The 13,796-nt window shown below is 39.9% G+C and overlaps 1 protein-coding gene across 1 annotated transcript; it reads right to left on the reverse strand.

The window, feature by feature from the left end:
* Positions 1-12,551: 12,551 nt before the first annotated feature.
* On the reverse strand, positions 12,552-13,484 carry LOC139165494 (proto-oncogene Mas-like). Its single transcript, XM_070748670.1, has one exon. It carries the CDS (start codon positions 13,482-13,484, stop codon positions 12,552-12,554), a length of 933 nt encoding a protein of 310 aa, XP_070604771.1.
* Positions 13,485-13,796: the final 312 nt, after the last annotated feature.

Here is a 13,796-nt window from a genome sequence, read left to right on the forward strand (position 1 = left end):
CAGATAAGCTGTATTCGAGGATGGGTCTGGCAAAAGTTTTGTAAGATCTGGTAAGTAGTATGAGATTGCCGGAGCAGAAGCTATGTAGGATTAGGTTAACAACTCTTGAAATATAAAGTTAATCCAGCTTGTGACAGCAAAAAGTCACAGCTACAGGATGACCGAGTACGTCTACTCAATAGGAGAATAGATAGGAATAATTTGGAGCAGAGGGGTGATACTATGAAAGTTAGTATTATTATTGAGACCCCAATGGTTAGATATTGTAATGTGACAAAGAGATTTATAGACAAGAATGTTGTGGAAGATGAGTAGTTAGGGGAGGAAATCTCTGTGGATGGTGATGTAGAACCTTTAGGGGAAGTAAATTTGAGATTAAAGAGGAAGAGACTGCTAGTATTTAGCACACAGCAAGTTTATAGTATAGTCACACATACAGAACTAGCAGACACTGAGATCAGAGAATTAGTATTAGCAAGAGCAATAGCAAGCGTTAGCAAGGCTAACCACAATAACCACCTACTGTATTTTTTGGAGTATAAGATGCACCTTTTTCCTCCCTAAAAGAGGCTGATAATTTGGGTATGTCTTATACTCTGAATGTAGGTTGTTGTCCCCCACCCCCACTCCTAAAGAACTGGTAACAATTTTCCCAGTTCTTTCCTTGTGTTCTGTCAGGCTCTCTGGTAGACTCCTCCCAAAAATTCACAGGTACAAATTTCAGACACACACACCTTTGAAAATTCAAAACAATGTTCTTTATAATGAAAATTCATTTAACTAAGCCCTCTTTTGGTATAGCAAAGAGCACTCATCTCCAAACAAACTGGTAATTTGTACAAGTCCCTTATCAGTTCTGTGATACTTAGCTTGCAGCTGTGAGGTAATTCACAGTCCTTCTTCTTTCAGAAAGTGAAACACACTTTGCTCTGGTTTAGTTTCAAAGCAGGGAAAAATCAGCACACAAAAGGTCAAAGTCAGTAAAGCAGTCACAAAACACAACAATCAGATAATCCTCCACAATGGCCAAACCTACAGGCTGCACCCAACCACAGGTGGCCTCATTTTCTTTGATAATAATCTCTCAGTTGTTGTTGCCTATGCATCGCTCTCCGCATGCGTGGCTGTATCATTAACTCTTGTTCTGAATCCAAGAAGGAGACAGATAATTGATCTCCTTCTGAGCTGTCTGCCACACTCTCCTCCTCCCTGTCACTCATGTCTTCTTGGTCAGAGGAGCCTTCATCAGCAGATTCCACCGGGGGCAAAACATGCCTGCAGCATGTGGATGTCTCCCCCACATCCACAGTCCTTGGCGCAGGAGCTGGGCCAGAGCTAACCACAACACCTTGTAGGCTCTTTCATTGTTATTCTGCAAAGAATGTTTTCCAAGCCCTAAGTCTTTTCAGGGTTTTTTTCCCCATTGGTCTAACTTGCTCCAAATGTTTCTTTGCAGCCCTAACCAAGTGCTAACAATATTCCCAGCTCTTACCGGCTTGCAAGCTCTTTCATTGTTACTCTCTGCAAAGAATGTTTTCCAAGCCCTAAGTCTTTGCGAGTTTTTTTTTTTTCATTGCTCTACTTGCGACAAATGTTTCACATAGAAAGCTAAATGATAGGATTAGGCTAATAAAGCTGCCCTATTGCTCTGCTATTTAAGGGATCAGCTGTGGGTGGTATACACGAAACAAAGGAAGTGGGAAATGACAGATATCTTATTTCCTGCTTATACGAGATTTGAGATATGCTTGTTTTTACTGGAAATACAGTAAGTAAACACTCCTAAGGTTCTGATAACATTGAAACCACATGATACTTTCCTTGCTTTGTGGGTGTATATTCTTTCTTTTTTTTCAACTTTGGGCATACCACAGTCTTGCCACTGATTTCATATATAAAAATTTGTAAGGCAGCAGTATTGTCAGTGGTGTTGAATACATCCGTCCATCCATCCATCCATCCATCCATCCATCCATCCATACATACATACGTACGTACATACATACATATTTACTTACTTACTTACTTATTTAATCCAACACCACCCCAGTCAGGTGGCAGTCCAATCTCCTCTTGAATATGTTGAGTGTTGGGGTGTTCACAACCTCCGCTGGCAAACTGTTCCATTGGTTCATCACCTTCATCATCAGGAAGTTCCTCCTTATTTCCAGGTTGAATCTCTCTTTGGTCATCAGCTTCCATCCTGTTCTGTCGGGCTCTCTGGTAGACTTAACCCAAAAATTCACAGGTACAAATTTCAGACACACACACATTTGAAAATTCAAAACAATGTTCTTTATAATGAAAATTCACTTAAACCAAGCCCTCTTTTGGTATAGCAAAGAGCACTGGTCTCCAAACAAACTGGTAATTTGTACAAGTCCCTTATCAGTTCTGTGATACTTAGCTTGCAGCTGTGAGGCAATTCACAGTCCTTCTTCTTTCACAAAGTGAAACACACTTCTCCCTGGTTTAGTTTCAAAGCAGGGAAAAATCAACACACAAAAGGTCAAAGTCAGTAAAGCAGTCACGAAACACGATCAGATAATCTTCCACAATGGCCAAACCCACAGGCTGCTATTTATAGCAGACTCACTAATGACCACAACCCCACCCGACCACAGGTGGCCTCACTTTCTTTGATAATAATCTCTCAGTTGTTGTTGCCTACGCATTGCTCTCCGCATGCGTGGCTGTACCACTAACTCTTGTTCTGAATACAAGGAGGAGAGAGATAATTGATCTCCTTCTGAGCTGTCTGCCACACTCTCCTCTTTCCTGTCACTCATGTCTTCTTGGTCAGAGGAGCCTTCATCAGCAGATTCCACCGGGGGCAAAACAGTCCTGCAGCATGTAGATGTCTCCCCCACATCCACAGTCCTTGGGGCAGGAGCTGGGCCAGAGCTAACCACAACACATCCATCCATACATACATACATACATACATACATACATACATACATACATACATACATACGTACATACATATTCACTTACTTACTTATTTAATCCTACACCACCCCAGTCCGGTGGCAGTCCAATCTCCTCTTGAATATGTTGAGTGTTGGGGTGTTCACAACCTCCGCTGGCAAACTGTTCCACTGGTTCATCACCTTCATCATCAGGAAGTTCCTCCTTATTTCCAGGTTGAATCTCTCTTTGGTCATCAGCTTCCATCCATTGCTCCTGGTCTGACCCGCTGGTGCCCTAGAAAATAGTGTGACTCCTTCTTCTCTGTGGCAGCCCCTCAAGTACCTGTATACTGCTATCATGTCCCCCCCTAGCCCTGCTTTTTGCTAGGCTATCCCTGCCCAGTTCCAATAACCACTCTTCATATCTCTTTGTTTTCAGTCCCTTTATCATTCTGGTTGGTCTCTTCTGTACCTTTTCCAGAGTTTCTATGTCCCTTTTGTAGTGAGGTGACAAGAATTGAATTTATTTATTTATTTATTTATTAGATTTGTATGTCGCCCCTCTCCGAAGAATTGGGGCGGCTAACAACAGTATAAAAAGACAATGTAAACAAATCTAATATTAAAAATAATCTAAAAAAACCCCATTTAAATAACCACTCATACATACAAGCATACCATGTATAAATGCTATAAGCCTAGGGGGAAGGGAAATTTCAATTCCCCCATGCCTGATGACAGAGGTGGGTTTTAAGGAGCTTGTGAAAGGCAAGGAGGGTGGGGGCAACTCTGATATCTTGGGGGAGCTGGTTCCAGAGGGTCGGGGCCGCCATAGAGAAGACTCTTCTCCTGGGTCCCACCAAACGACATTGCTTAATCGACGGGACCCGGAGAAGGCCAACTCTGTGGGACCTAACCGGTCACTGGGATTCATGTGGCAGAAGGAGGTCCCGGAGATATTCTGGTCCGATGCCATGAATGCAGTACTCCAGGTATTGCCTGACTACTGCAGTGTTTCTCAATTATTATCTGTTATGTGCCCCCTTCCCCAAAGAAGAAATAAACATTTTGCGCCTCCTCAACTTTCTGCCGAAACAATTGTTTGCGATATTCAGCATGTTTTCACTGAAAAAACTCAAACGGCTTATCAGTGTGATTGGGGCGTAATGTGTTTAAGTGACACCTTAATTTATTTGGCTTCATGCTGTCCATTGCCAACATTTTTACCATTCTTTCTTCGTCTCCCACCGTAGTCACAGTGAAGCCAAATGCTAAGATTTCCTATCTTAGCTTTTGAGAGACTTAGGTTTGTCACATTATCTCTGTCTCCACCTTTCTTTTCATCCCTGTTAAATATTTTTCCATGGTGTCTCTTAAGGGTTTGTTATATGCACTTCATATCTCTTATTCTGGGCTATGTGCTGTTGTTTGGTGCAAAAAAACCATACTCCCTGCAGCAAAAAAAGCACATTCCCCAGTGTCACGTGCCCCCCACTGCATCGCTCTGCCCCCCCCCCCACTATTTGATAAACACTGAAATAGGGCATTATATAGTGCTATTAGTATTTCCCTAATCTTGGAGTGTATCCCTCTGTTGATGCAGCTTAAGATTGTGTTGGCTTTTTTAGACGCTGCTGCACATTGCTGGGTCATATTTAGTTGTATATCCACCATGACTCCAAGGTCTCTTTCAGGCACTACTGCTAAGTGTGGTTCCTCCCAGTTTGTATGTGTCTCTTGGGTTTTTCTTTCCTAGGTGTAGGACTTTGCTTTTTTTGATGTTGAACATCATTTTGTTAGTTTGGGCCCATAGTGTTAATCTATCAAGATTTTTCTGTATTTTGAGCCTATCCTCTTGGGTGTTGGCTACCCCTGGCAGCTTCGTATCATCTTCAAATTTGATTAGTTCCCCTCTATTCTCTCGTCTAGGATGTTAATGGAAATGTTGAAGAGCACAGAGTCCACGACTGAACTCTGTGGTACCCCACTGCCTACCTCCTTCCATGTGGACTTGGAGCCGTTGTGGACAACTCGTTGGGTGCAGTTGGTCAGCCAACTACTTATCCATCTACATGTATTGTAATCTACCCCTGTTTTTTTTCTAATTTGTGGATTAGGAGATTGTGATCTACTTTATCAAAAGCTTTCTAAATTCCAAGTCTATTAGGTCTACTGCTTTACATTGGTCTACTGATTTGGTTATGGTGTTGAAAAATGATATGAGAATGGTTTGGCATGATTTACTCCTGACAAACCCATGCTGGCTGTTGCTTATTATCTTGTTTGTTTCTAGGTAATGGCAAAGCTGTTTTTTAATTATTTTTGAATACTTTTATGTCATCAGAAAAGAGGATACAGCTGTTTATAATATGATCACAAAGGTCATTTATATAAATTAAATTTATTTATTTAGAATTATGAAAATTATATCTATCGAGATTCTCATAGTTGTCCCAAAAGTGCTTTTTACATGAGGTGACTGGACTTTTTGGTTTTTCCTTGAAAACGTTTTGCTTCTCATCTTCATGCTTCAGTTCTGAAGAAACTTCTTTAATGGGAAGTGAAACATCTTCAACGAAAAATCAGAAATTCGAGTTGCCTCTGATATTCTATGTTGTATGTCTAACAAGAGGCTTCATAAGCACTACATTAACTTTTTTTCATTTCTTACAAATCACCATGTGTTCTGTCGGGCTCTCTGATAGACTCCTCCCAAAAATTCACAGGTACAAATTTCAGAAACACACATGTTTGAAAATTCAAAACAATGTTCTTTATAATGAAAATTCACTTAAACCAAGCCCTCTTTTGGTATAGCAAAGAGCCCTTGTCTCCAAACAAACTGGTAATTTGTACAAGTCCCTTATCAGTTCTGTGATACTTAGCTTGCAGCTGTGAGGCAATTCACAGTCCTTCTTCTTTCACAAAGTAAAACACACTTTGCTCTGGTTTAGTTTCAAAGCAGGGAAAAAGCAGCACACAAAAGGTCAAAGTCATTAAAGCAGTCATGAAACACAACAATCAGATAATCCTCCATAATGGCTAAACCCACAGGCTGCTATTTATAGCAGCCTCACTAATTACCACAGCCCCACCCAACCACAGGTGGCCGCATTTTCTTTGATAATAATCTCTCAGTTGTTGTTGCCTATGCATCCCTCTCCGCATAATGGCTGTATCATTAACTCTTGTTCTGAATCCAAGGAGAAGTTAGATAATTGATCTCCTTCTGAGCTGTCTGCCACACTCTCCTCCTCCCTGTCACTCATGTCTTCTTGGTCAGAGGAGCCTTCATCAGCAGATTCCACCGGGGGAAAAACAGGCCTGCAGCATGTGGATGTCTCCTCCACATCCACAGTCCTTGGGGCAGGAGCTAACCACAACACCATGTAAATCAAATCTCAATTCATGGCTTTTTATCTCCTATGACCCTTTTATATGATTGCATCTTTAATCATTTCCTTTGTATCTTAAGTTGCAAAAGCCAAAGATCCATGTTGTACAATTTCCTTTTTCTCTTTCTTTCTAAGAAAGGTTGCAACTTGGTCCAGCTTAATTCTTCTTTCTCACTGTAACTGCAAATAATCATTAATTTTTTCACTTCAATTTTCATTTCATTATGTTCAGAAATGTTCAAATTATTATGCCAATGCCAAAGATGGTGAAAAAATTCTGATTTGGCAGGCTAATAGAAAAGGGAATGATTAATGTTAATAGAAATACAGTGGTACCTCTACTTAAGAAGGCCTCTACTTATGAACTTTCCTAGATAAGAACCAGGTGTTCAAGATTTTTTGCCTCTTCTTAAGAACCATTTTCTACTTACAAACCTGAGCCTCCGAAACTGTAACTGGAAAAGGCAGGGAGTAGTCTCCGTGGGGCCTCTCTAGGAATCTCCTAGGAGGAAACGGGGTGGGAAAAGGTGGGGAGAAGCATCCGTGGGGCCTCTCTAGGAATTTCCTGGGAGGAAATATGGCCTTCACTCTCCCTGTGGTTTCCCCAATTGAACGCATTATTTGCTTTTACATTGATTCCTTTGGGAAAAATTGCTTCTTCTTACAAACTTTTCTATTTAAGAACCTGGTCACAGAACGAATTAAGGTCGTAAGTAGAGGCACCACTATACAGTGGAACCCCGACATAAGAGCTGCTCGACTTAAGAGCTACTCGAGAAAAGAGCTGGGAGAGGAGAGACATTTTTTTATTTTATTTTATTTATTACTTGGATTTGTATGCCGCCCCTCTCCGCGATACGAGCCGAGAAGAGCCGGGCTGGCTTACTTTCCTTCCTTCCTGCGCTGATGCAGAGCCACTCGAACAAAGCGTCGCGCCCCTCTGATGCTTTCGGCGGCTTCCGAAGCGACGCTGGGCTCTTTTGCCGCCAAAAGCGTCAGGGGGGCGTGACGCTTTGTTCGAGTGGCTCTGCATCAGCGCGGGAAGGAAGGAAAGTAAGCCAGCCCGGCTCTTCTCGGCTGGTATCCCGGCACTTGGTGAGTGGAGAGGCGGTCGCCTCCCCTGCCGCCCCACTCTGGGGGTCCTTGGCTTCTGCTGGGGGTGGGGGGATCCGAACGCTGTTTTGAATTTCACATTCCGAGTGGCCCAAACGCCAAAGGCGAACTTCCGCACCTCAGGAGTTAGCTCGCAAACGGCGCAGCTGTTTTCAAACATCGCTGCCGGCCTGGGGGGGGAGAGGGAAAGGGGGGAGAGGGGGGAGAGAAAGAGAGAGGGAGAGAGAGAAAGAGAGAGGGAAAGGGGGGGAGAGGGGGGAGAGAAAGAGAGAGGGATAGAAAGAGAGAGAGAGTGAGAGATGCTCAGTGAGCCTTTCTTTGAAGTTGCCTTTCTTTCTTTCTCTCTCTTTCTTTTTCTCTCTTGCTCTCTTGCTCTTTCATTCTTTTTTCTTTCTCTTTCTTTCTTTCTCTTTCTTTCTTTCTTTCTTTCTCTTTCTTTCTTTCTTTCTCTTTCTTTCTTTCTCTTGCTTTCTCTCCTTCCTTCCCTCCTTCCATTTCTTTCATTCTCCCTCTCTATTTTTATTTCTCTTTCATTTTCTTTCTTTCTCTCTTGCTTGCTTTCTTTCTTGCTCTTTTTCTTTCTCTCTTTTACCTTCCCTTCCTCTATTTCTTGCTTTCCTTTTCCTTCCTCCCTTCTTTCCTCCCTCTACAGGATTGGGTGGCAGTGAAGTTACTCTCCCCTTTCATAAGTTTCCTTGCTTCCTTCCTCTGTTCCTGTCCCTTCACCCTTTCTTTCTTCCTTTCTTTCTTCCTTCCTTTCTTTCCTTCCTTCCTTTCCTCCCTCCATTTCTTGCTTTCCTTTTCCTTCCTCCCTTCTTTCCTCCCTCTACAGGATTGGGTGGCAGTGAAGTTGAATAAATAACTACAGTTTAATGAATAAAAATAAAAGTTTGCCATGTTGATTGTTTTGGGTAAAAAGAGGAAGGGAAGGAAAGCTCTCAGCTTATCATCTTATTAATAAGTAAAGTTACATTTATTCTTGCAATGTCTTTTTGCATAATTTAGACTAACTTTGTGAGTTTTTTGAGGGCTGGAACCAATTAAAATTATTTACATTAATTCCTATGGGGAAAAGTTGTTCGAGATAAGAGCTGCTCGACTTAAGAGCGCAGGTCCGGAACGAATTAAACTCGTATCTCGAGGTACCACTGTATTGGATAATCTGGCAGTATCTCTTTTCTTTTATATTCTGTATGTGTCTATGTTATCTTGTATTATTGTATGTGTGTCTGATTTTTCACAGTATTATAAATTTAAAAAACTTAATTAATTTTTTTTTTTTTAAAGAAAGGATGCTGCGTGCTACCTCTGGCAGGCACGGCATACGTTCGACATCATAGATCTATAGTTAACTGGATTCCCTTAATTAACTTTCTCCTAGGTTGGCACTATTATTTGCTGTCCCCAGTTTTAGGAATGTGTCCTGTATAATCACAACATGTGGAGAATGCGAGCAGAAGAGGTGCCTACTGTATTTAATTCCAATTCAGCTTTCAAGGTTTTCCGCAAGAGCAGAATAGAGTAGAGTAGAGTAGAGTAGAGTAGAGTAGAGTATGGTAGAGCTATATTGTCACTTTAAATGTACACTAATCGGCATACATTCAAATGAAATTGTTTTCAGCTCTCAAAAGATAATTAAGGACAAATCTGTCTTTTTGTCCTTAATTATCTTTTGAGAGCTGAAAACAATTTCATTTGAATGGTTCCATTGCCGTTATTTGTATGTTATGCCTGATTGGAAATGGAGCAACAATTTATTTTTTGGTCTGTTCCATTAAGAAGAATCCTTTCACCACTTTCATCCTGAACCTCTCCATTGATGACTTTGGGGTACTCACATCCTTTATTATTATAGCTATATTTGTGGCTATTTTAACACTCTACGAAAAGACTGGACTTCTGGCCTTTTTATTTCTTTTGTTTTTTGAGCTATTCCTCTTCACCTATTCTGCCAGCCAGTTTCTGCTGACAGCCATCAGCCTGGACAGATATGTGGCTATCCTCTTCCCACTCTGGCATCGTTGTCATCGTCCTCCATATTTATCCACACTTGTTTGTAGCCTCATCTGGATCCTCTCCTTCCTGCTCTCTGCGGTGCACTTCATTCTCCACCAGACCAATATTTTACACCAATATATCCACCAATATTTTACAACATGGGAACTATTCTATAAATGGTTTGCTGACAGTTGCAGAGGATAGACAAGTGGGTTTATGTGAAATTTGAAGTACATGATAAAAAACAACTGATGAGCAAATATTTTGATGGTTAAATAATTGATAGCATAATGGAAGATAGTATATTTTTCAATAACAATTAGTATTATCACATATATGTTTATAGGTGAATGATTATAAGGACTATGATAATGTTTATATTTTAACACTTTCTGGACACCCAGAAAAGACACTGTTCAATACAGAAATGGAATTTGTGATATAAAACAATAAAAAGTACTTATCAAAAAAGATTTCCTCTCTTTTTCTCTTAGAATATAACTAGACAATTTTAATGGATTGGTACTATGACATTATTAAAAGTTTCCCTTAGGAGTTCTTGGGGGCTGAATTGGGATTCAAAGTGGCTCCTTTTTTAATCTAACATCTTTGTGGTTTTTTAAAAAAATATATTTTATTAATTTTCAAAAACAAACATAACAGACATAACATACAACATTTAATGGAGCTACAGTCGCTCCACTCAAAGTGGAAGTCATCATAATAATAATAAAAGAAAAACATCATCTATAAAATGTATGAAGATATATAAAATGAAAATATCAGTTTTAACATAGTAAATCTAAACCTATATAAAAGTTTATAAAGATATATATAAAAAAAATTAACAGAAGAAAGAAGAATTTGTGTTTATATTAGTAAATAATTACCATCTAATACAATTTTACTACTAAATTCAAATATTCAAAGTAATATAACAAAACACTTACCTCGTTTTCCTTGTTTCCCACCAATTATATACCTTTGCCAAGTATCATAAAATTCGGATTCTTCTTGGTTTTTTTTTAATGTCTTTTACTTTTACTTTTAATTACAAAAAACAAAATAAAACTTCCATTTACCCATCAGTAGTGTGTTGCTTAGTTACAACATTTTTTTGTGCCATCCTCATTCAATATTTAATTTTCATTATACCTTATTCATATTATACATTTGTATTCTTAACTTTCAACTAGTGATGGGCGAACACAACGGTGTTCGGGTTCGGCAAGTTCGGACGAACTTCATGTAAAGTTTGGCCAAACCCGAACCAAACCCGAACTCAAACTATGATGTGACATCAAAGCTCTGGCCCCGGAATCCCATCGTTTTTTATTTTTACGGATATTTTATTTTTATTTATTTTTATTTGTACAAAAATGGCCGCTGCAGTGGTGCTGCAAGCAAAGGGCGGTCCTTTCACGTAAAAAAAAAACATTTAAGCACACTGCTTAACAATGAACACTCCAACACTGAAAGTTTTTAAGAAGATGTTGGATACCATTTGTCTGAAGTAGTGTAGGGTCTCCTACCCAAGCAGGGGATTGGACTAAAAGACCTGTTGTTGTTGTTGTTGTTGTTGTTAATACTAATACTTGTTAGTACATTGATACCTCGTCTTACAAATGCCTCGTCATACAAACTTTTCAAGATACAAACCCAGGGTTTAAGATTTTTTTGCCTCTTCTTACAAACTATTTTCACCTTACAAACCCACCGCCGCCACTGGGATGCCCCGCCTCCAGACTTCCGTTGCCAGCGAAGCGCCCATTTTTGTGCTGCTGGGATCCCCTGAGGCTCCCCTCCATGGGGAACCCCACCTCTGGACTTCTTTGTTTTTGTGATGCTGCAGGGGAATTCCAGCAGCACAAAAATGGGTGCTTCGCTGGCAAAAGAAGTCCGGAGGTGGGGTTTCCCAGCAAGGGGAGCCTCAGTAAAATCGCAGCATTGCAAAAACACAGAGGTCCGGAGGTGGGGTTTCGCGGACTTTGGTGTTTTTGTGATGCTACGATTTCACTGATGCTCCATTCGCTGGGAAACCCCACCTCCAGACTTCCGTTGCCAGTGAAGCGCTTATTTTTGCGATGCTGGGATTCCCCTGCAGCATTGCAAAAACACAGAAGTCCAGAGGTGAGATTTCCTATGGAGGGGAACCTCAGGGGAATCCCAGCAGTGCAAAAACGGGTGCTTCGGCTGGCAAAAGGGGTGAATTTTGGGCTTGCACACATTAATCACTTTTCCATTGAATCCTATGGGAAACATTGTTTCATCTTACAAACTTTTCACCTTAAGAACCTTGTCCCGGAACCAATTAAGTTTGTAAGACAAGGTATCACTGTATTAGTATTAGTATTAGTATATCTTTATACTAATCCTGTAATATTTGAATACATCAATGCTTCAGTTGTTGAAAGCCAAACTGGAATTTATATATAATATTGTCCTTTAACTTTCTCCCACATCAATAATAAAGCATTTCTTATATACAGTGTTCCCTCGATTTTCGCGGGTTCGAACTTCGCGGAACGTCTATACCACGGTTTTTCAAAAATATTAATTAAAAAATACTTTATGGTTTTTTCCCCCTATACCACGGTTTTTCCCACCTGATGATGTCATATGTCATTGCCAAACTTTCATCTGCCTTTAAAAAACATTTTTTAAATAAAATGTAATAAATAAACATGGTGAGCAATAATCTAAATGGTTGCTAAGGGAATGGGAAATTGTAAATTTAGGAGTTTAAAGTGTTAAGGGAAGGCTTGAGATACTGTTCATAGCCAAAAATAGTGTATTTACTTCCGCATCTCTACTTCATGGAAATTCAACTTTTGCGGGCGGTCTCGGAACGCATCTCCCGCGAAAATCGAGGGAACACTGTAATGTCTCTGAAAATATCCATGTATCTTATTTTTTCCCATACCACAAAAAAGTGTGCCAGCCCAATTGTAGATCATGTCCTTCCAAAATCAATAACTTTGCATTCCTCAGTACAATTCACTCCTTCATTCATGTCAGTTCTGCAGTAATCCAACATCTTTCTCAGTGTGTATATTTAGCAACCTATAAATCAAGGCTTATCGCTCTGATGTAATCCAGGTTTTCACTCTCATGAGTGCATCATAAATGAATATCAAATTGGACCTTGGGTTGATCTTTCTTCCTCCTCTTTGAAAACTCTCTGGAGAGAAATTTTTAGGTTGAGCCTAGAATTATATTCCTTCTTTCTTCCCAGCAAAAAATAGATCAATGGGTTAACACTGCTGTTTAGACAACCACATAAGTAGCCATATGTAAATAAATTGAAATACTTTTCATTGTAAATCAAGTTGATGAGGTAAATGATGATTGGTGGAAAAGAAAAGATGAAGAAGAAAAGTAGGGCAAGCAAAATGGCTTTGAGAAGCTTCCCTCGCTTTTTCATTTGTGATTTAAAGTATCCCTTGATGAAGAGAGCCAGGCTGGAGGCCACCATCAGTGGGACCCATATGAAAATGGTATATATAAAAATTTGGTAGGAGTATCGGATGCTTCGAGAGCCCTTAACCAAAATCAAAGTGTAATGAATTGCACAGAAGGCAAAGGAAACAATCCATATAATGACACAAAGTATGGTGGAGAAGTATGGTGGCTGATGACACCGATACCAAATTGGGAAGAAGACAGCCAAACATCGGTCAATGCTTATGATTGTCAGAAGAAATTGACCAGTGCAGAAAGTCCATACTAAACATTCCATGATTTCCAGGTTGTAAGATTCAGTAGTTATGTGCCAAATTGCAGAGATGAATAGGAATACCAAAGTCCCACTGTCAGCCAAAGCCAAATTGAGGATATAGACAGTGAAAGAAGTCCTCTTAATTTGGGAATGCAAAACCCGGATGACAGTTCCATTCCCAATAATTCCTGGAATGCAAATTAAAACGATTAAAGAATGGATTACTTTTTTCTGATAATCAGGATCATAAATGTTGGCCTCTGAAGATAGGTCATCAGTACCATTGTGTTCAGTACCTGTCAAATTTCCTATTTTAGCATTTGCGACTCCAGAAAAGACGGTGATCATGTTGGTTATCTTCTTCTATGGAAGGGACTCCTACTTTGTTTGTTTGCTTGCTTGTTTTTGCTCCTTGTTGAAGAAAGATGGATCCAGATAATGATGAATCCAGATAGCTTAAAAAACAAAATCACTCACCCTTATTTTAATCAACAGATATCAAATGTGATTTTCATCTATTTTGCTTTTTCCAAGAATCGTGGTGAAAGAGGTGAGGAATTCCTCAGAAACCTTCATCTGAGTTGCTGCTCCATATTTCCTCATATAAATACTTCTGATTTCTGCTCAAGAAGGAAACAGCAGTGATACCATCATCTGACC

Source organism: Erythrolamprus reginae, chromosome 3, assembly GCF_031021105.1.
Source record: "Erythrolamprus reginae isolate rEryReg1 chromosome 3, rEryReg1.hap1, whole genome shotgun sequence".
Lineage (NCBI taxonomy): Eukaryota > Metazoa > Chordata > Lepidosauria > Squamata > Dipsadidae > Erythrolamprus > Erythrolamprus reginae.